This window comes from Penicillium atrosanguineum (assembly GCF_028827265.1).
Source record: "Penicillium atrosanguineum strain IBT 20685 chromosome Unknown utg000002l_segment0_segment0, whole genome shotgun sequence".
Classification (NCBI taxonomy): Eukaryota; Fungi; Ascomycota; class Eurotiomycetes; order Eurotiales; family Aspergillaceae; genus Penicillium; species Penicillium atrosanguineum.
Window position 1 is genome coordinate 3639399 of NW_026623134.1, and position 21444 is coordinate 3660842.

Below are 21444 nucleotides of genomic sequence, written 5' to 3' on the forward strand. Positions count from 1 at the left end.
GCCGGCGTGATGCATGACTCTGCCTTTGATATTATTAGATAATTGACGGCGTCTATTGCTTGTTCATTGTTGGCTGTGTTTCTTGACATGTTGGTTTGGCTTACAAGCCTCGATATTCTTAGATCTTGCATGGTATTGGTATTCTTGGAGAGGCCGAGACGTGAATGGAGATGTATTCCAATTCCAGACGTACTGTGTACGGTCGCAGTGCAATATAGTCTACACTAGCACAACCTCAATAGGCAGGTGTATGCACGGGGTAGAGAGTAAGGCAAGGTTAGAACTGTGGAGTTCACCCGGGTGTCATCCATGGTTGAGCTCAGGTCATTGGGCCATGCGTTTTCTGCTTTGGGTATCGTGTTTGGCCGGGAGTGCAGACTGCTATACATTCATTTATGTTCATTACGGATTATATCAGCAATTTATCTGATTATCACATGGACCTTGTTGCGTCCGTCCCAAGCGAGAATTTGAAGTTAAATTTTGAATTTGAATTTGAATTTGAGTCCCCACTCGTGATCTCTGGCCTGAAAACGCTGGCGTCGGAGTCGCCGATCTCACCCAAGGAACGGTGCGGTACGGGCGTAACATTCCCGAGTCCATGGTGACGGAGGGTGGAGGGACTCTGGCGCACGCACCCTATTCATCCTTACCCTTTTGTCACGCTATGTTTCGCCCTATCAGGGAGATGAGGCTGTTGGGGGCCAGAAGAGGATACTCCATCGAGGGGCATCACTGGGCGGAAGGAAAAAACTCCATCACAACGTGCAGTTCTCAAATGGCCCTTTCTTGGGTCTGACTGGCTGGTCACTCTCAGCCCTGTGTTTCAGAGTCTAACGAAACAGCGACAAACGTTGGACGTTACTCTCACGCATTGACACAGCCCGAGTTGTGGGTTGCGGAATGCACTTGCGGGTGCAAATGCGGGCCTGGACTTGAGCTTGTACACGCACTTAGGACATGTCCGACCGCTAGTAGATCGCTTGTCTAGCGTGATGGTTCCCCAGAAGGAGTGTGGCACTATTCACTCTCGTTACACATATACACACTTACACCAAATACGAGATCCAAGTGATCTCATGCCGTCACGCATTGGGGCCGGCCTCGCCGACAAATCCCAGCGGTGAAAAGCGCATCTGCTGCGCCTCAATTCAGTGAGTGGACCTCACGACCCCCGAATTAGGAGTAGCGACTCTCCACTTCCCAAGATAGGATTAGGTCTCGTTCCAGTCGAACTGTGGCTAGGGTCAAAATGTGGCGCCCGGGTTCCTGTTTGGCGTGCTCTGTTCACCGACGCGGATCCCCGTCGCTTTTTTGACGGCCACTCCGAGTGCCCCAGCTTCCCTGCACCCGCTAGGGCTACAGTGTGGCCCGCTGGTTCTGGCATGGTGCTCGATTTGGAAAAATTATTGGTTGTGGCCCTCTTTTCCAGTCCAATGTTGCATCCGTGTTCCTCAACCATGCTCCAAGGCTGATGAGAATAAGGACATGTCAGCACTGTACGTGCGGGAACCCCGAGCCACTTGGTGGTCAACCGCCAACCGTCAACCGCCAACCTTTTCTGACAGCTTTGGCTCCCTTATCGCGTGGTCGGATCCACTGGATCCCAGAGGCCTGAATTTCCGTCATCCTCTGATTTGAAATCTCCATTGTTTCGATTAGTTATAATTTTTCGGAGGAAGGGGCGTGAAGTGGGGGTGAGCACCAGCAACAGCACCCTAATTCCGTAATAATCGACACCATAGGCTAGACCAAGGCCGTCCAAATGCCAACAGATCGAACCATGCGGCTCTAGGGGGAAAATCGAGGGCAATCAAGAGTCGAGCAAAGATGATCGCCGGCAAACTACACCTGGGATAGCATAGCGCCGAGGACGAGCGTCGCGAACCTAGCCGGAAGGCCAGGCAAGGGCCACGATTGGCAGACCTCCGGGGACCTCATTTCACGTTTCATTTGGCGTGGCCGAGCCAGGTCCAATGACGACTTGCACAGGGCTGCCGAAATGGCTGGCTGGCGTGGGGAAAGCTCCTTTAGCCCCGGCAGGGATCGTCAACCGAACCCATGGGATTACGCTCTTTTCTTTTTCTTTTTTGAAAATGGGACGGACGCGGCCGAGATCTACTCCACTCTATCTATTTGATTTTTATCTCTGCTTCTTTCTCTTTCAATGATTTGATGCGATCTTGTGCCGACCCAAACTACCGGAACTTGTACGATGTTGTAACGCTGTCAGAATAGGCGATCTACAATGCGTTGTCCGAAGCGAAAGGGGGACACGGACTCGCCGATGCCCGATTTTTAGGGAATGAAATTACGAATCATGGATTATGGACTATGGACTATGGACTATAGACTATGGATCCCGACTGACAGGCCACCGTCGTGAGGTTATCGCCTTTGACATTTCGGAGGTGTCGATCGCTGCATGAATTGCTTGTTGCCCGACACCCCCTATTCTGGACTCTAGAAGCTTGTCCATATCCCTCGAACATCTCCATTCCGACCTATCGATTTATTCCGTGATCTTCCACGCTATTGAAGACCGTATGACGGGATTTCTCCGGCCTTGTGGGGCATGTCAAGGTCATGCTCTCTGCCCTTGAGCCATGGGCCATGGCCTTGTAGGGCAGAAGTGTACGGAGCACTAGCATAATGGCACGCTCGCCTCGAGATAGGTCTTCAGTCCTCTACAGGGTCGGGGCTGGACGCCTGACAGGAGGCTGAGTTTTCAAACCAATGCGAACGGCAACCAGATACCACGCTCGTACCGAGGCGTAATGATAAAAGGAAGTCGAATAGGGAAATAAAGAGGGCCAAAAGGAAAAAAAAAAACAAAATGTCGAATACCCCCAAGAATACCTAGAGTACCCACTGTACCCAGAATACTCAGAATACCCAGTGGAGCCCGGCCAGCGCTAAACCCGGGCTCCCTGTCCCTGCTGCGCACTGCCCCAGCCCTGTGGTTCGAGGGTCTGGTTCGCGGCGCAATATCTTACCGTATTTAATTCAATTTGGATTTTTTCCTCGATTTTTGATTTAATTTTAATTTCTTGAATATTTTGTATTTTGTATTTTGTATTTTCTATTTTAGTTAAATAATTCATCATCCCGAACTAGACACTGCACACTACGATGTGTACTGACGATGCGTCTATAATACTCCTCCTCTCCCCCCCCCCCCCCCACCCTCCCTGACATGTCTCTCACACTTCGCCTTACACTACATCAATAACTACCCTCTCCTCAAAGCGCTTCCCAAGTGCCTACGCAAGGAGACATAACTTGCCTGTATGCAACCCATTCACGGCTCCCTTGCATATCTATCGCACGTTGCCTTCTTTGTCCCGAGGTTCGCACGTTGGGTTTAACCGGGCCGCAATTCTAACCTAATCGGACTGGTATGTTGCTCCAAGATCCAGTATGAGACAAAAGCTGACGACTACCCAGAGTCATTAACTCAAAAGACTTAAACATTTCCACGACGGTCGAATCCAGATCCAAGTCCTTTATCCCTATGACTATGGATCCTCAATTCTCCGAGATGTTCTATCCGGTCGACGTTTCTTCATACCCCCCGGACTACTCCCGCCTGCCCTTTTATAATGACTCCGTCCTCTTCGATTCCGACTACAAGCCCTCAAATTTTACTTCTATGCCTGCTACTCCTCCATCCGTCTCCGCGTCACACTTAGACCCTCAAATTCCTACTGGCTCTGCGGCTTCGGGCCCTTCTATCGCCAGCGCACCTTCATCCGCAATCGGATCTCCATACTCGGGCCACCAGGCCTTCCAAGATCAGTGGGTTAGCACGGGGAACGGTCTTGGCCTTCCGGCGGCGGTGATGGACCATTATTTCCCCAATGACTATACCGGGCGTCCCACGGAGATCGACGGACTCTACCATGAAAAGTTGCCGTTGCCATATACCACTGTTGGTACGTACTCGATCGCCAATGTCGATTTGAGATCTGCACTAACCAAGGATCAAGCTCCCTATCTGATCCAACCGGTACAAGATGGTCCCGAATTCACTCCCACCATCTCATATCCTGAACAAATCAACTCCACTTATTCTACCGTCCCGCACAACTTTCTCCCTCACTCTCCCGCCGCTTCCCCTGTTCCATACAGCGACAATGTGGAGCCCCAGCCGTCGCCATCTCTCCCCGTACCGCAACATTCGCCCATGATGATGCCCATGTCGCACTCGCGACCGGTTTCGGTCTACGACCGAAGATCTTCCATTTCCTCCATTCATTCCCGCCGTTCACAGCAAAGTCCCACCCTGAGCAGTATTGAGGCGGAAGATGATGTCAAGGAGAAGGGCCGATGCCCTTATCCCGATTGCGGCCGAGTTTTCAAGGACCTGAAGGCTCACAGGCTCACTCACTTGTCCGAGCGACCAGAGAAGTGCCCCATCACGAACTGCGAGTACCACATCAAGGGTTTCGCGCGCAAGTACGACAAGAACCGTCACACATTGACCCACTACAAAGGGACAATGGTGTGCGGTTTCTGCCCGGGTTCCGGCTCTCCCGCAGAGAAGAGCTTTAACCGCGCCGACGTCTTCAAGCGCCACTTGACTTCCGTCCACGGAGTCGAGCAGACACCGCCGAACTGCCGCAAGCGCAGCCCGTCTTCCTCTAAGAAGGGTACCAACTACAGCCCCGATGCTACTGGCAAGTGCTCGACTTGCTCGGTGACATTTAGCAATGCCCAGGACTTCTACGAGCATCTGGACGACTGCGTCTTGCGTGTGGTGCAGCAGGAAGAGCCCTCAGAAGCAATCAACCAGCAGCGACTCGCCGAAGTCGCCGCAGACGAAGAGGTGAAGAAAACGATGGAGAAACATCAGCTGCTCGACACGGCCGGACCCGTCGACTATGATGATAACGATTCCCACGATGATGACGATACCCACGACCTTGCCAACTGGTGCGCTGGCCGTTCCAAAAAGGCCAATGTCCCCAGTTCACGCCCGATCATTGGTACCGGCAATGCTGTGTCCAAGAACACCGCGAACAAGGGTCGCGCCGTCGCAACCCGCCGTCGTAACAACCGCGGCAATTACCCGCAGTCCTGGGGCTGTCCCAACAGCAGCATGAAGACCAAGAAGCGCGTGCTGTGCGTCTTTGACGGCCAGCGCCGCCTGTGGAAGGACGAGATGATGCTCAACAACGAGTTCGAAGTACGTCTGCGTCTTCCAGGTGGTGGAGGCGATGGCACGAACCGCGATGCCTATGTCACAGACCTGGACGTTGAGACGATGAAGCGCGCCGAAGGCGTCCTCAGCGCGAACGAGGAAGAGCGCGGACGCTGGATGGACGGACCCTCGCCTCACCTCATGGGCCAGCCGGCAGTTATATTGCCTGAGCTGTGCTCGCAGAACGATGAAATTTCCATCAACGAGCTCATGGCATGAACGAATTGTGTTTCTCCCTTCTCTTCTCTTCGGAATCGGTTGTCAGGATCCGTTGTATTTTCTTGATTTTTTTTTTTGTTTCCTTGGACCTTGTTTCCGTATAGCAGCGGCGTCGATTTTGTCTGAATACGGACTGCGGATGATACCTTGGGCTCGAGCTCATTATGAGATTTTACGTTGTTTTCTGCTCAAGGCGCTTTACACTGGCCTATCCTGCTGGTCGGGTAATTATCGGATGGTGTTTGACATGAAAACACGATCAATAGGATACTCTTCCTGATGTGCATTTATTTTCTTCTTCCAAGTCCCCGTACAAAGATCTGTAGATCCCGTAGAGCCTCTCCCGATTGAAACGTGGTCGTGGACGGATAAGTTGATACGGTGTCTCGACCACTCCGCCGCACCTCGGCACCTCCCCGCGTTCCCTGCACATCACCTCAGCATACACAATGCAGCTAGGACTCTCCGAAAACCTATCGGCCCTGGTGGCTCGGCGCTTCAAAGCCGCCAAAGAAGGCAACCACCTCGTCTTCTCATCCACCAAACTGTCCATAATCAACGCGGGCATCCCAGTACGCATCGCACCCCATGCCGAACCAGATCACAACCTAACCTCACCAGTACCAACTCCGCTATTGCCCAGCCCTCGCAAAGAAACCAAACAACCTCAAACCAAGCGGCCCCAAAGCTCCAAAACCAGACCCCTTCGAAAACCCCTCCCCAGACCTCCTAATAACCACCCTCCCCTCGACAAACCCAACCCACGCCCTCATCCTTAACAAATTCCCGGTAATCCCAAACCACTTCATCCTCGCAACAACAGCCTGGGCCTCCCAAACCGACCTCCTCGACAAATCAGACCTAGACGCAACCTACGAATGCCTTCACGCATGGACCGAGAACCACCCAGGCCGCCTCTTCGCATTCTTCAACTCCGGCGACGAAAGCGGCGCAAGCCAACCACACCGCCACCTCCAGTTTCTCCCCGTCGAAGCAATGCGCGCAGATTCAAACCCGAATGAGTTCTGGGAACCGCTGATCGACGGCTTCAAATCCCAGCCTCAATCTCAAGGCAAATTTCAACACCTCCCCCACCTCCCACTCGCACACTTCGCCCTCCCTGTCCCGGTGGACGCGACCCCAGAGATATTATATCATATCTACATAACTCTTTACCGCGCCGCCGTCGCCGCTGTTGAGGGCAACGCGGCTACGAATATAGCGACCAGCGGAGCAGCGCGTATAAGCTATAATCTAGCGATGACATTGTCGACTATGATGATTGTTCCGAGGAGGGCAGAAACGGGTACGGTGCCGATTGATATGGAGAAGGTTCGGGATATTGCGGATCCGGGCGTCGTTTCGTTAAATGGGACGGTGTTGGCTGGGACGCTTATGGTTAAGGCGGAAGCGGAGTGGGATGTTTTGAGGGCGAAGCCAGAGGTTTTGGGGAGGGTTCTGAGGGAGGTTGGGTTTCCGAGAGAGAGAGAGGGGGTTGCGTTGCTGTAGATTATTCTACACAGAGGCTGTGTGTGAATTAGAGGTAGAGTAGTGTTGTTGGTCTCGGTGTACATTGCTTGGGGTCAACATATAGGTGCTGCTATCAGCATAGTATCCTGGGTTCATTGTGACAGCTGGAAAGATGATGTTCACTGGAACAGTCAATAGAAGATTTACTAGGTAGATAGTGGACGGCGCGTTCACTGACCGCCATACGGGTGTTTTCACCCGGGCACACTTCACGTATAGGCATTTCTGTTCTGCCCTTCTCTTCCCCTCTTCCCCTTTTGCTCTCCAGGGCTAGATATGTAATTACGGGAGTCTACGGTCATCCGCATATGCTGATGTTGTTGGTGTTGCATAAAGGAATAAATCATTGCGAGGGCGTGTATATAGTGATTATGGTGGTGGTGATTTTCGAGGCTGTACGTATCTGCGGAGGAGAGGATGGCCTACTTTCGAAGATCTGAATGATCAGGTGTTGATTACCGGAGCATCAAAGTGTGGACGGGGAAATATCGCAGTATGTGGGCCGAGTTAGGCAAATTAGTTTAGATAATGTTCATATTATATGGAGAGGGGGGAGGGATGGCGACCCTGAGTGATTGTACTGGAGCGACTGTAGAAAAAGATGCAGGTGGCATTTGTGTTTTATTATTCGTGAGCCGATGCAGTGCAATGAGAGGAAAGAGGCTGAAAAATTGCCTTCGCTGAAGACCTTCCCTTTCTACACAAGGCGGACGCTACTGCCCATAAAGGTAAGTCATGTTTGTTTATTAAATTAGCCAACGGATTAGAGCCTAGACTGCTATAGCATCGTTGGGCGGAATAACTAAGGCTATCATCTGATTTAATAAGAAATTGGTTATAATTAGAGGGTGAAAGTAGAAAAGCATCATACAGCTCACGACGTGGCGAAAAGGTACACACTATGCTGAATACAGATTTTAGGGAATAAATGCAGCAAAGAATAGATAACACGAGATTGTTTATCCCTTTTCATCAATTCTGTACCAATTTCTCTTGCAATGTGGTTGCTCCAACTGGTGGGGAATACAAAAAGGGAAACGGCAAAAATAGAATTGCCCGCTGCAGGAGTCGAACCTGCGATCTTCCCATTAACTCTGCGTAAATTTCGTAACGAGAATACGAGTGGGACGCCTTACCACTTGGCCAAACGGGCTTATGGTCTACGTAATCAAAATCTTTTGAGCCCTATAATAGCTAGGCAATAAAGCCTAGTTATTCATTGTTTTGCCCTTTAACTAAGCCGTCCCGTCCCATAATAATTTAAGTTCCGAGTAGATCGAAATCGTCAGTAAACTTTTTAAGAATTCAAGCTAGAGGTAACTCAGAGAGGGCACCCAGCGGAGTGCTTTAGTAGTTATAGTAGTAGTATTACTGGTATTCTTTAACCTGGCGAAGCTCGCTTTGAATACATGCTGCTATGCGGCGTCTTTTGGACCAGGGCCAAAGCGGAACAAAACAATCTACCCTGTTCCCACCACGAATAAGAAGCGGTGTTACTTGTCCGAGGCTGCAGAATTGCGAACTGAAAGGAGATATTGTAGTGGAGCGCGCTTCATTACTGCAGCAAGCGTGCTATGCCGTGGAGACAAATACGCAAGTTCAGTCCAACGCAAGCGACCCCGGGCCGTCCTACATCTATCAATACAACACTGTTAAATAAGCACCCAGGTGCTCAGGTATATCCTAGAATTCTACTACCTATAAATTCCGGTCCTAAGACCGAAGCCTGCCATAGACACGGCCACTTGATCTGCCCTCAGTCAACATGGTCGCTTGATCCGATTGTTGGAGAGTGGATCAGCATCCCAACGCGAATAGATTGGACCAAGAGTGCCAATTCACGGCTTGGAAGGATGTACTGGAGCGGATGAGTGAGCTTGCTAAGTTGTCGAATGGAATATATTACGACGATACCCTGAAGCCCGACGATGTGCTGGGGAACCTGGAAGCTATCCAGAATCCGCGCAAGAGAAGGTCAAAGAAGGGAGAAAGGTCAAAGAAGGCTTTAATAACACTCTTACTGTCATCGCGAAGGTTGAAGGCATGGTCGCCGACGCTGCGTTCCAGGTAAGCCTCTCGTGCCCTAAAAATAACATCGCTAAACCAAGTCAGTTTTTCGCTCCAGCCGGTCAGTGCTATAATGCTCTGAACTTCGTCATCGATGCGTACAAAAACTACCAGAGTGTTTTCGAATCTCTGAACGCTCTGTTTGAAAAACGTGCTGAGTTCCTAGGACGTCTGCCCAGATCGTCTGACCAGATACGTCAAAGAAAAGATGAGCCTCGGACTAAGCATTGTCTCCTGTAAGGTTCTACGCCATTTTGTGGACGTGGTTGACAGAGCTCTGAAGCTGCGAAGCTCCCGTGAGTAGTCACGAAAATGAAGTTCTGATTTGTCTAACCCGCGGTATATTTTTGAAACTAAGATATAGTTCTTACGTAGACAAAAAAGCCCAAAAATCTATGATTTTTACTCTAGCTTTGCCTGGTACGCAGCCATCACGTCCCCAACGGCATCATAACCATAACACCAATCGCGAGTCTTCTTATTCCCAATTCCACCAACCGCTCGATTGATCTCATCGCGCTCTTGACTGGTGGAATCAAGAGGTTCTTTTGCTACATCGAAGTCCTCGTTTGTATGCCGCATCAGCTCATACATCGCTTCCCGCTCCTTGCCGTCAGGCACGTGGAATGAATCACCCGCCCGAAGACTTGCTCTCTGCACATTTACAGCTCTGCGTTTCCGAACCTCTTCAAACACGGTTAGTGCATTTTTCAGACTTTTTGCTTCTGGCACCGTTCTAGAATCGGGACACGTCAGGCTGAGGATTGTTGCTAGCGAAACGGCATCTTCAACGGCGAGACTCACGCCCATAGACATGTAAAATGCCATAGCGTGCGCAGCGTCGCCGAGTAGTGTGAAGCGACCAGATGAATGTGTCCAATGGGGAAGAGGTGGGACTGCGTAAACTGGATAATTCACGATATTTGGAAGTGCGAGATTGAGGAGTTGCTGAACACTATGAGGTTGTCAGAGATCTTCAGCGAGGTGTACGTGATGTGACTTACGGCTGTTCAAAGTCGCCAAAGAGATCGTCTACGACTTTCTTGTGATCTTCGTAGCTCAGTTTGGACATGTCAATGTCGTCGCGGTGGGATAGGACTATGTTCAGCATCGAAGCATCTTTGATCAGATATGTCATGCATGACCTATCCGGTGCGATCCAGAAGTTAGAATTGTACGACTTGAGGTTGACCAGATCTGCTGTCGCGGGATTCTGTTGAATCTTGGACACTTCGGCCATCATTCTCAGAGCCGCCCATCCGGTGGGCTGAGATCCCGGATCCGAAGACATCAGGAGCTGAGAGCGAGCAAAGGAGTTAATTCCTATTCTGGTCAGTTTGAGGGAGATGTAAGTGAGGGTGATGGAAGATACCATCTGCGGCAATAACAAGATCCGCCTCAAGTCGCTTCCCACTCTTTACCTCGACTGCGCCATTCTCAAATTCGTATCGAATAACCTTTTTATCTAACAGGAGTTCGGCGCCGGCGTGGACAGCATGGCGGTGGAGGATATCATGTAGTGCAGCTCTGTGAACAACAATGTACGGCGCACCGTACAACTTCTCCATCTTATCCATCTGCATCGCTCCTAGCATGCTTCCATCCTTATCCTTGATATTTATTTTCTCGGGCATGATACAATGCGCCATTATATCTTCTTTGAGACCCCATCGAAAGAAGTACTTGACAGCCTGTGGGGTCATCTGGACACCCGCACCTATCTCGGCTAACTGCGATGCGGAGTCAAGGACTAACACTTTGTGATTGTTCTGCGCGAGGGCAATAGCAAGGGAGAGCCCTGCTATGCCTGCGCCAACAATGATAATGCGCATGGTATCGTTAAATCTCTCTGTGAATCAAACGATAATGGACGGGTATTTAAGGCGAATTCAAGGGTCTCAAATCAATGACAGGCCGATGAAAGTGAATGAAGGTGCGAGGTGTTTTTTAATGTCTTTTGTTTTTTGAAAAGCGGTATCACCTGCAGGTGCAAGATATCGGTCGCTCGATTCCGCTACTCCGCGTTCGAGCGGTCCTGTTCCGATGCAACATGTGCACCACGATGTCCGACGACCGTCTACGAACCATCTTGGCTTGTGATTGCTTCGGTCGGAACCCCATGACGTCACTTGGCCCTTTCTGATGCACCTACCTATCCACGCCAGTAGTCTTGCATTCTAATGTCCAAATTTGGATCAATAATTGCGTACTCGCATGATGGGAAGCTGCCTCACGTTCTCAGCCGTAGAGCTGTTCAAGAAACCAATGAACCAATAGAGCCAATCGTGGTCGTAAAAGTCAGCCTTACTCTAGGGCTGGCTGCACAAGGCCCAACCGAGGCTAATGTACCTTCATTAGGGGGGCGGTTACGTACACTATGAAAACTGCAAGCCATATGATTCATTAGAGCGGTAGTAAGCTAAATTTGGCCACCAAAATCTCGGAGGGAGGCCGTCAACTCCGACGCCGGGGGCACGGTAGATCTATAGTGCTTGGCAATTGGGAATGAAAGTACATAGAGTCATTATAAGAATCACTCGCGGCCCCCCATGAAACTTTAGTTGTGTGGCTGAGCCTAAAAAATTCGAGCCAAACCCTGCCGAGATCGACATGACTCGCGCGCAAAAGTCGATTCGATATCGCTACATTCCAGAGATAATGAGATCTTCAAGGCTTGCGCCAGGAACAAATTAGCCACGCCGGCATCGGCGACAAACTTTTATTCCCTTTCGGTTCCCCCAGTTTTTCAAGGAGTTCCAGGCTCCATTGAAATGCCTTTTTGATGATTTCTATTACGTCTCGGGAGCATGATTCGTTACATCGGGCCGATGTCTGGGTCCAACTGTGGCCGTGACCCACTTTTGCGCCGTTCCGTTTTTGGCTGGCCGAGACTTTATTCACGCGTGGATTGAGTCAAGCTCTTTTTTCTTTTTTTGCGTCGTGGTCTTTGCTTTTTATTCTCTGTCAGATCCGATCTAGCGTTTGAATTCCACCCACTGTCTGTTATTTTGCACATTTTGGAACATCGCGCGATCGAATCTCCGACATCCTAAAGGACTAGGAACCGAATCCGAGCTTAATATACAGTTGTGAAAAAGTCGGATTCTTCATGAGCGATCCGGTCGACAATATGGAGGCCGTATCGTGTCCGAGGAGCATGGATATTGACCCCATTGACCTTGAGAGTGATGAGAAATCGAAAATCACGCCGGCGTACAAGCAGGACGCTTTCGGCGATGAAGAGTTCGCGGAGGTCAAATATAAGGTTTTGAAGTGGTGGTATGTACTCAACGTGAGAATTGGATGAGTTTCATATGCTAAGGAGTAATGTGTCTAGGCAATGTGGATGCCGTATGTTTGAATTTTGAACTGCTCGTCAACTCGATTCTAATATCTTATAGTCATGGTCGCTGAAACTGTTTCTCTGGGCGTTTTGTCCCTGCCTGCTGCCATCGCAGGCTTGGGTCTTGTTCCGTATGTCAATTGCAAACCCAAAAGCCAATGATTGAACTAACATTTGCTGCAGTGCCGTTATTCTTCTTATTGGCCTCGGCCTCCTTGCAACCTATACCGGATACGTCATGGGACAAATGAAGTTGCGATACCCGCAGATCACAACAATGGCCGATGCTGGAGAGGTCTTGGGTGGAACATGGGGTCGCGAAATCGTCGGAGCTGCATATATCACTTTCCTGATCTTCATCATGTCGAGTCACTTGTTGACATTCACCGTTGCGATGAACACCATCACCAACCACGGCACTTGCTCCATTGTCTTTGGTATTGTGGGGATGATTATTTCATTTATCTGCTCTCTTCCAAGAACTCTCGTCAACATGTCTTGGTTGTCGCTTGTCTGTATGTTCGGTGGTACCCTCGAGTCATTTTGACAGAACATTAACTCTTTTTTAGCATTTGGAAGTATCATCATTGCTGTGCTGGTTTGCATGATTGATGTTGGCATCGAAGATTCTGGAAGTGGAGTCGTTGCTGTCCTCGACACCGATCTCTATCATGGATTCTCGGCCGTGTGCAACATTGTCTTTGCTTTCTGCGGCCATGCCGCATTCTTCGGCCTGATGGCTGAGCTTAAGGACCCTCGCGATTTCACCAAGTCCCTTTGCCTCCTGCAAGGTGTTGATATCTCCCTTTATCTTATTGCATCTGTCGTCATTTACCGTTATGCTGGTGATGGTGTTACCTCGCCTGCGCTTGGCTCTGCATCTCCTGTCGTCTCTAAAGTAGCCTACGGCATTGCCTTGCCCACCGTTTGTCTTTCCAATTCTCCAATATCTTGTTGTGGTCGCTAACTACTTCCTTGCAGATCATCATTGCAGGCGTTATCAATGGCCATGTGGCATTCAAGTATGTCTACGTGCGTATTTTCCGTGGCACAGACCGGATGCATAAGCGCGACTGGCTGGCCGTGAGCTCCTGGGTCGGCATTGCTCTTGCTTTATGGATTCTTGCCTGGATCATCTCATCTGCCATTCCTGTTTTCAGTGATCTTCTGAGCTTGATCGTAAGTCACTCATGAACCAATCACCTTATGGAACGCTAATTTGGAATCTAGACTGCCTTGTTCGCCAGCTGGTTCACTTTCGGTCTGAGCGGCACTTTTTGGCTGTTCATGAATTGGGGCAAATGGCTTTCATCCCCTCGCAAGATCGCACTAACTCTACTCAATTTTCTTGTCATCGGAATTGGCGCAGCATTGGTACGTTTACTTCCGATCCCTTTCACTGATCGTCTACTAACTCTGTATCTCAGTGTGGCCTCGGTCTTTGGGTGTCCGGAAAAGCTATCCATGATAGCTCCAGCACCGCGAGTTTCTCATGTGCGAATAATGCTTAATTCTGAACATGCATATTTCTAGACTTTTATTAGCTTGGGGGGGTTATCGGCGTCTTCTTTGGTATCGCATAGCTGAAAACTTCCTAACATCTATCATTTTTGCAAGGCCTATCGCCTCATGTTATTATTAATTCGGCGGCATCATTGAACCTGTGGGCCCTTCTTCTCAATACTTTGGCAATACTATAGCCTCATAAATCTTTATAATTTGCATATATGACATCTGTATTTGGAAATTTTGAATTGTCAAAGAATCCGCGATCAAAAGCTATCCCCAATTGTATGGAACTATAAATGAAATCCAGCTAGAAGTATAAAGGAGCGAGCAAAGAAGAAACGCCAGCGTAGAAGCTGTCATATTGTAACTGTACCCATCACTAGATCGTCGTGATTCAAATCCACCGTCGGAGCGCCCTTGGGCTACTAGCAATATATGCAGTGCGTCTTAAAAGCAAGGCGTGCCACTACAATTGATTTTGTAGACATAACTCCAAGACTCACAAGTTCATGTTAGGGGCTCATCCAGAGCCCTTCAAACAACCGAACGTCTTTGTTCCTTACTTAAAAATACATCGATGGAGGATGGACTAATCTTTCATTTTTTTTTTTCAATTAAATAGAAGTATGTAATTTTTTTCTGACACAACCCCTTCGAAACAAGCTCCCGAGGGAAGGGGTTGATTGTGAAAAGGCAGTGAAGGTCGTCATCTGTACCGGACGTCGTGAAACTTCTGCCAGCACTTATACTATGTTGAAAGTTTTTTCCATTTCTAATAAACGAGCGAGACTCATTACTACCTCCATACCCCCCTGTTAATTTTCTGAATAATCAATAGCTCTACTCGGATCTAGTATATATGGCCTCGGCCGAACCGAGCCAAATCGGAGAGCCGATATGGCCGATAGAGCCGATATGGCCGTCATATCACAGCAAATCAAATGTGTCCGGAGTCTATCTCCGAATATTTCCACCCAATCAAAATGCATTGAGCCCAACTAAATAAGAGTTTTGAGGATGGGATGAACTATAAAATGCTCTGATGCTCTACTAATTTTGACTCAATGACCTGTCCATTTCAAAGATCAGTCACCACACTGAGCTCTCATTTCTACGCAATTACTGCCAGTCAAGTTTTGTCGCCACGAAAAGCTCACCACTTCACGGTGTTTCCTCAGTCATGAGCTCTGCAGTTTTGCAATCCTCAAAAATGTCCCTCAACATCCTCATAGTGGGCGCTGGTATCTGTGGTCCAGCTTTGGCAATGCTTCTTCAAAAGACAAATCCCCAAAACAACATCAAGATTGTGGAAAGATTTCCATCCTTGCGGTTGGCAGGCCAACAAGTTGACCTGAAGACCCAGGCTCCTCATATATTGAGAAAAATGGGGCTAATGGATGAGATCAAGTCACGCTGTGTCAACGAGACTGGCCTCGAGATGGTGGACTCCAAGGGGAAGCAAGTAGCATTCTTCGGTGCTAGTGCCGCCGGCGAAAGTCGCCCTGGCTTGACAAGCGAGCATGAAATCATGCGAGGAGATATGGTACAGGTTCTATACGACGCCAGTCTTAAGCAAGATGCCGAAGTCAGGGCTACTTCCGGAGGCACAGCGGGAGTGACATATGAGTTTGGCCAAACGATAACAGCCCTTAATCAGAGTCCAAATGGCGTGGAGGTCACTTTCTTGGATGGACAGCAAGCACGTTATGATCTCGTTGTCGCCGCAGATGGGCAGGGCTCTCGCACCAGACGACTCGCCTTTGGCAAAGAAGTCAGTGACGCATCATTCAAATCACTCGGCATTCATGGTGGTTACTTTAGCATCCCACGCATCCAAGATGAAGGAAGTCTTGCAAGAGGACATCTTGCCCCTGGAAGTCGGATGATCATGACCCGCACCAGTGATCGTCCGGTGACAGGAGTGCTACTTTTCACCACAAAGGCTTCACCGACGTTGAATGCAGCATATAAAGAATCTATTGAGAAACAGAAAGAAGCTTTCATAGAGATGTTCAGAGACTCGGACTGGCAGGCTGATCGCTTGATGGCTGGACTGGCTGCTTCCGAGGACTTTTACGCTCATGAGCTTGGTCAGGTCAAGATGGACCAGCTGTCAACTGGCCGCGTGGTACTTCTTGGAGACGCAGGCTATTGCCCAAGCCCATTTACTGGGTTAGGTACCAATCTTTGCCTAATGGGAGCATATGTACTGGCCGGAGAATTGGCACGGCAGGGAAATGATGTGGTAGGAGCGCTCAAATCCTATGATGAGAAGATGCGGCCTTTCATCGACGATTGTCAACAGTACTCCCCGGGAACTCTGAGTCTCTTCTTTCCCTCTTCCCGTCTCGGCATTTGGTCTATGCTCCAGCTCCTTCGGGCTGTGGCTAAGATGAGCGGCTTATTCTCACGATCTCCGAAAGAGGACGAGCATTGGAAGCGGATTCCAGAGTATCCGGAGTTGAAGCTGACGTCGTGATTTCGGCTAGTTCGGGTCTACTAGAAATTTATCTAAAAACCTGTACACTGAGAAAGACTGGACGGTTAAATCTTTTCTTCGATGAAACCACATTTATATCTTGAGCATTGGGACCCTTTGTAACACCCTTGGAATTAAAACGCAAAGCGCAAATCCTCACTAGAGAATTTTATACCACTGCGCAAATTGAGGAGGTGACAAGCTCAGAGTCATAAATAGTCAAATATACACAATTTCGTTGGGTTTCCTTACTAGTGACCAAATCGACGATAGAACGCGAATACGGAACACTCCGTATATAGCTTGGAATTAAGTACAGTGAATTCGGTCTTTGCTCAATCATGTTTTGCTTGCAAAATTATTAAAGTATCACATCAAACGATTAGAATGGCTTGGGGTGCCATCCGAGACACATTGTGCGAGTGTGCAAAGTTGAATACAATTTTTGACTTCAAATAGTATATCCTCTTCACATCTCCATATCCCTTTAACCTGGAGGCTACATTAGAACAAACAATCAAATGCCACAGCAAGAGCGGACAAGAAATCTTCCACCAACTGACCAAGGCCTCAAGAGAGAGCCCGCCCCCAAAAGGGTGTAGTAGGCATCACACCGAGAAAGAAGACAGTCAGGATATCCCAGTAACTTAATTTATGTGGTTTTGATTAATTGTTACAAGTTTCCACGTGGTATTATTTACGGCTGTCCAATCCAAATCACGTAAGTTGACAAGGCCTCCGTTCAGCCATGTGGTCCACTCTATCAGAGTCAATTAAAAGTATAGGCGCCGGCATTGGACGTTGGTTACACAGCATGGGGCGGAACGAGACATTCATACTGGTGACATTCACCAATGTATGGGCCCTGTTTTCAAGGCGTGCCTTATCGAAACCCGCCGTTTGAAACTCACCTTTTACCCTTTTTGGTTCCTTTCTAAGCCTGAATACGACTAGTTGGTTCTAGGATTGCCTTTTTTTTCTCCGTCATTCTCTTGCCTATCTTTCATGGATGAGCTCCACCCGCAGAACAGATCTTTGTAGAGTAAATAGGATCGATAGTATCCTTTGGAAGATCCTAGGCCATTAATGGGCACTCTCGTCAGCTTGACGCATGGAATGAGCTAGAAGCAGAGACCCTCCGTAATGCATGGTGATTAGTTCCCGCGTCTAGTACAAAGTAGGAATGACGCAGCTGGCTGCATAGAGACAACTAGGAATCCTAGGCGTCGCGTGGCTGACACTTGCTGCAATTAGCATTGCAGGATGGTCCTGCAGGGAGCCAGTAACACGGACCGCCAACCCGCAGCCACACAGCTGCCAAGGAGGCTTGCTCTCTGTGTGTGTATCAGCCGTCTCACCTCGTATCCCACTTTCCTAACTGATCTTGGTCTCTGCAACGTCATGATCATGGACATGACGATTTCAAGAGCTTGGCAGGGTTTTTTTGGATCGCCATGGGTGTACATGCATTGTCTGAGATTTATCTATTCGGATATTCCATTTTGCGTGGGTGAATTTTACTCGCTGACCCAGACACCCATGGATATCTTAGGATGTTTCAGGGTGGCAAGGTGGCATGGTGGCATGGCCGAGGCTCAAAGTATGCAGAACAGTCTCAAGGCGACATATTTTCGATAGAACCCGGGGAAGGATTTGCCCGAGAGCATTTGAGAACATGAAACACAACCCTGTATACATTTCCTCGGCAAGTCTGCAGTCTAGCTACTTGGGAGGCCGCCCCCAGTTTCTTGGGTTGCAGTAAATCGATAAGCTCGTACCCTATTGAGACATAAATTCATCCGTTCGGATTGCGTGAGTGCGAGACAATATCATAAGCACGGAGCGTCCGGGCTTATCAGCTCGACCTTCCTGTGAATTGGACCGTATCACGCCGGGAGATACTAAATCCCAATCAAGCAAGGCCGAGGAGGAGCCGGCCAATAAGCCACCTGATTACACCTCAGGTACATGTACAAGACTGCAAGGTGAATACCGCATACAGGTGGGCTGGCCAACTGGGTTCCATCGCGTTGGTTCGGCCCCTACGACCACGTGGCGACCAGGCTCGGGGGGCCTTTGTAGGGCCTTTGTAGTCGCCAATCGATCGTGTCGGCCCCCAAGTGATCGTCTCCACAGTGCGCACGAGGCTCTCCCAACACAGGAGATGAGTTCGCGTCGCACTTTACGTTCGGTGGCTGGCACGAATTCTGCCAGACTTTCAATCTGTACCTACACTGGCTCACGTTTGTTGGTCATTGGCCAATGCATATTAAAACAGCCCCCTGCTAATTTCTGACATGCATCCACCACGTTGAAGGATTACTCTTACTGCAAACAATACGATCCAAAGGGCCCATGCGGCGTGGCATCTTCTAATCCATATCGGCGGGGTTCATGAGGGGGTATCGGCACGCCGAACCATCAATGCTTAAATAAGATCGCCAACCCAAAGTCATCAGGTTGTATTTTCTTGCATAGACCCTTGACGCAGTTGTTTCTTTCACGGGTAATGCTCTCTGGATTGATCAACACTGAAGACGTGATTGCGGATATGACTTCCAACCTGCGCCAACGGCCCGGACTGGCTTGTGAAGAATGTCGGCGTCGAAAGGCGCGTTGTGATCGCGTACGGCCTCTCTGTGGAGGATGCGCAGAGAATGGCACGTTGTGTCTAGTGAATGAAAATAGGCCACAACGAGGGCCCAAGAAGGGTCAACTGCAAGCCTTGCGAAGTCGAGTTGGTAATTACTAATTCGGCCCCCTTTGCCTTCTCCACACTCATTCCAATGTCTTCCTAGCAATGCTCGAGCGTCAGCTTGTGGGCCAAAGTGATTCCATTGATGGATCATCAACGAAAGCGAGATCGACACCCGCCACTACACCTCCTTCCGACGATATGTTCTCGCTGGACCAAGATGAAGATTTCGCGATGCCGGAATCAGAGCCTAGTAATAGGGTCCCTCTTCTAGCTCGCTCCGATGGGAAAACTCCGGATCTTGCCGATCTCCCCGATTTCCAAGAAATTCCAGAGCTCTCACCATCATTCACTCATGTGGACCCCTTCTCGTCTGCCTGTATGGACTGGCAAACCACGAGTGGACTCATCGCGTCCAGCGTAGGGACAAATACGCCAATCAAGCAATACGATACTACACCGTTCTTCGTTTCCAACAACCTATGCCTCTCAGCTCTGGTGAGGGCAGATTTGTAAGTATCCACACCTCGTTCCAGATTTTCAGTCTGTACTGACGGTAACGTACATCAGAGATCAGTTATATTTCGACCGCGTACATGCTATTGCACCGATAGTACACAAGCAACGATACTTCTCATGGGCCTTGAATCAAAGCCCTCCACCTACACCGGCTCAAGCATGCCTTCGCAGTTCAATGCATACGATTGCGGCTGCTGTATCGTCCCAATTCCGGGGGATTGAGGAGGCATTATACGCCGAAACACGAGGCATGTTGGAGTCCCTTGATACGCGCCCGACACCGGTCAGTAAGAAGCACCGGTCTCGCTCAGCAAGCACAAACATACAGCTGGAACAAATACAATCATGGCTACTTCTTGCCCAATACGAATTTCTCAGAAAGGATGAACATCAGGCAATGATCACAGCTGGGAGAGCTTTCCGCCTCGTTCAACTGGCGAGGCTTTTTGAAGTCGACTCGCCTATGGCGTCTTTCCTAGGGGCTGGAGATCTAGATGATCTCAATAACTTGAATGACCCCTCCAGTCCTGAGGGCGCTCCAGAGCCTTTTTCAAAGACCGAGGAGAAGAGAAGAATTTTCTGGATGGCATACGGGTTGGATCGATTTCTGAGTTGGCGCAATGAGTGGCCACTCACCCTCGATGAAGAGACGGTAAGAGATACACATTCCGTAGATGCAACCCCAGATCATCAGCAAAGATCACCTACCCCGACTGGGATTCATGTCTGACTGACACCCCGCAGATCCACACACGCCTTCCAGCTCCAGAGGCAAACTTTCAGAACAACCAACCTATCCAGATCGACTTTCTATCAGATGTTTTAGATGGCAGTGGACGTTCGGCTACAATCACCCCCTTTGCAGAATGCATTCTTCTAGCAACACTATACGGACGATGCATGTCCCATCGGCGTTCGGCCTCTTCCGCGGTCCTATCAAGAGGGGGCTGTGAGCCACGCGAGTTCTGGGCCAGGCACGAATCACTAGCTGCAGCGGTGGAGAAGCGAAGACAATCCATCGCGCAAAGTTTCCGTTCCTCAACAGGAAATGATGATCGGAATGCAGCAACGGCCCCAGCACCAACTTCCAATCTCGACCTTGACCCCATGTTGACATTTTCCTACATACTCGCCCAGAGCGCCATCATCTACCTAAGCACTACAACTGAAACTGCAATGTGGCAGTCGGTTGAACATCAGCTGATGGCCTTGACCTATGAGCAACGCGCATTCCAGGCTGCGGCGGAGTTGGTACGCCTAGCAAAATTAATACCAAGAATCGGGCGCTTCAAGGTAAGATGAGCTCGAATGCCCCGCTTATCTGTGAATTCGGACCCCGCTGACAGCCCCCACTCCAGGTCCACCCGTTTGTACCCAGTGCGCTCTCCCGAGCAGTAGATTTCCTCAACACTCACACTAAATCGCCTTACATGACCGGTATTGACGGCGAAGATGTGGGTGCTAGTCTCGGTGCGCTTTTCAACGCGCTTGAAAATTTGAAAGATTTGAACAATCTCGCAAGAGAGATTCTCGATGAGCTTGAGCCGGAAAGCCCGACTTTGGGCCATGAGGAATCTCACTATTTGTATTAGATAGACGACATTTGTGCATATACGCGGCCCAAGACAGTTCGTGTTTACTAGATCTTCAATTCAGGAGCAATCGAACATGACGAAATCCAAAAAACAAGCTTGAGTCATCAGTGGGTACCGGCCCAGAGCCGCCTAAAGGTGATCTTCGGATCATCGAAATCGTAGAACCCCCGCGGCTCAGACCACACCTAATATCTCCAACATGCAGAAAGAAAATAGGAAAGAGTGAAAACTTATCCCTTCCTGTCTTACAGGCCGGGTAATCCCCCCAAAAGCTGAATGAGAAAA

General features: G+C 49.4%; 7 protein-coding genes across 7 annotated transcripts; 6 read left to right on the forward strand and 1 right to left on the reverse strand.

Moving 5' to 3' along the window:
* Positions 1-3520: 3520 nt before the first annotated feature.
* Positions 3521-5422, forward strand: zfpA (uncharacterized protein; the record flags this gene model as incomplete). Its single annotated transcript, XM_056883197.1, has 1 exon — positions 3521-5422. The coding sequence occupies one exon, from the start codon at positions 3521-3523 to the stop codon at positions 5420-5422; it is 1902 nt and encodes a 633-aa protein (XP_056745038.1).
* A 449-nt stretch (positions 5423-5871) lies between these two features.
* N7443_003142 (uncharacterized protein) lies at positions 5872-6931 on the forward strand (the record flags this gene model as incomplete). The annotated part of the gene is made up of 2 exons (XM_056883198.1): positions 5872-5994; positions 6044-6931. The coding sequence occupies 2 exons, from the start codon at positions 5872-5874 to the stop codon at positions 6929-6931; spliced, it is 1011 nt and encodes a 336-aa protein (XP_056745039.1).
* A 2064-nt stretch (positions 6932-8995) lies between these two features.
* Positions 8996-9259, forward strand: N7443_003143 (uncharacterized protein; the record flags this gene model as incomplete). Its single annotated transcript, XM_056883199.1, has 2 exons — positions 8996-9019; positions 9065-9259. The coding sequence occupies 2 exons, from the start codon at positions 8996-8998 to the stop codon at positions 9257-9259; spliced, it is 219 nt and encodes a 72-aa protein (XP_056745040.1).
* A 162-nt stretch (positions 9260-9421) lies between these two features.
* On the reverse strand, positions 9422-10851 carry N7443_003144 (FAD-dependent oxidoreductase; the record flags this gene model as incomplete). Its single annotated transcript, XM_056883200.1, has 3 exons — positions 9422-9974; positions 10024-10342; positions 10392-10851. 3 exons carry the CDS (start codon positions 10849-10851, stop codon positions 9422-9424), a joined length of 1332 nt encoding a protein of 443 aa, XP_056745041.1.
* A 1277-nt stretch (positions 10852-12128) lies between these two features.
* Positions 12129-13873, forward strand: N7443_003145 (neutral amino acid permease; the record flags this gene model as incomplete). The annotated part of the gene is made up of 8 exons (XM_056883201.1): positions 12129-12298; positions 12357-12370; positions 12421-12493; positions 12546-12877; positions 12932-13287; positions 13344-13541; positions 13593-13736; positions 13790-13873. The coding sequence occupies 8 exons, from the start codon at positions 12129-12131 to the stop codon at positions 13871-13873; spliced, it is 1371 nt and encodes a 456-aa protein (XP_056745042.1).
* A 1208-nt stretch (positions 13874-15081) lies between these two features.
* Positions 15082-16350, forward strand: N7443_003146 (uncharacterized protein; the record flags this gene model as incomplete). Its single annotated transcript, XM_056883202.1, has 1 exon — positions 15082-16350. The coding sequence occupies one exon, from the start codon at positions 15082-15084 to the stop codon at positions 16348-16350; it is 1269 nt and encodes a 422-aa protein (XP_056745043.1).
* A 2509-nt stretch (positions 16351-18859) lies between these two features.
* Positions 18860-21156, forward strand: N7443_003147 (Amino acid transporter transmembrane; the record flags this gene model as incomplete). The annotated part of the gene is made up of 5 exons (XM_056883203.1): positions 18860-19091; positions 19149-19543; positions 19623-20216; positions 20264-20857; positions 20911-21156. 5 exons carry the CDS (start codon positions 18860-18862, stop codon positions 21154-21156), a joined length of 2061 nt encoding a protein of 686 aa, XP_056745044.1.
* Positions 21157-21444: the final 288 nt, after the last annotated feature.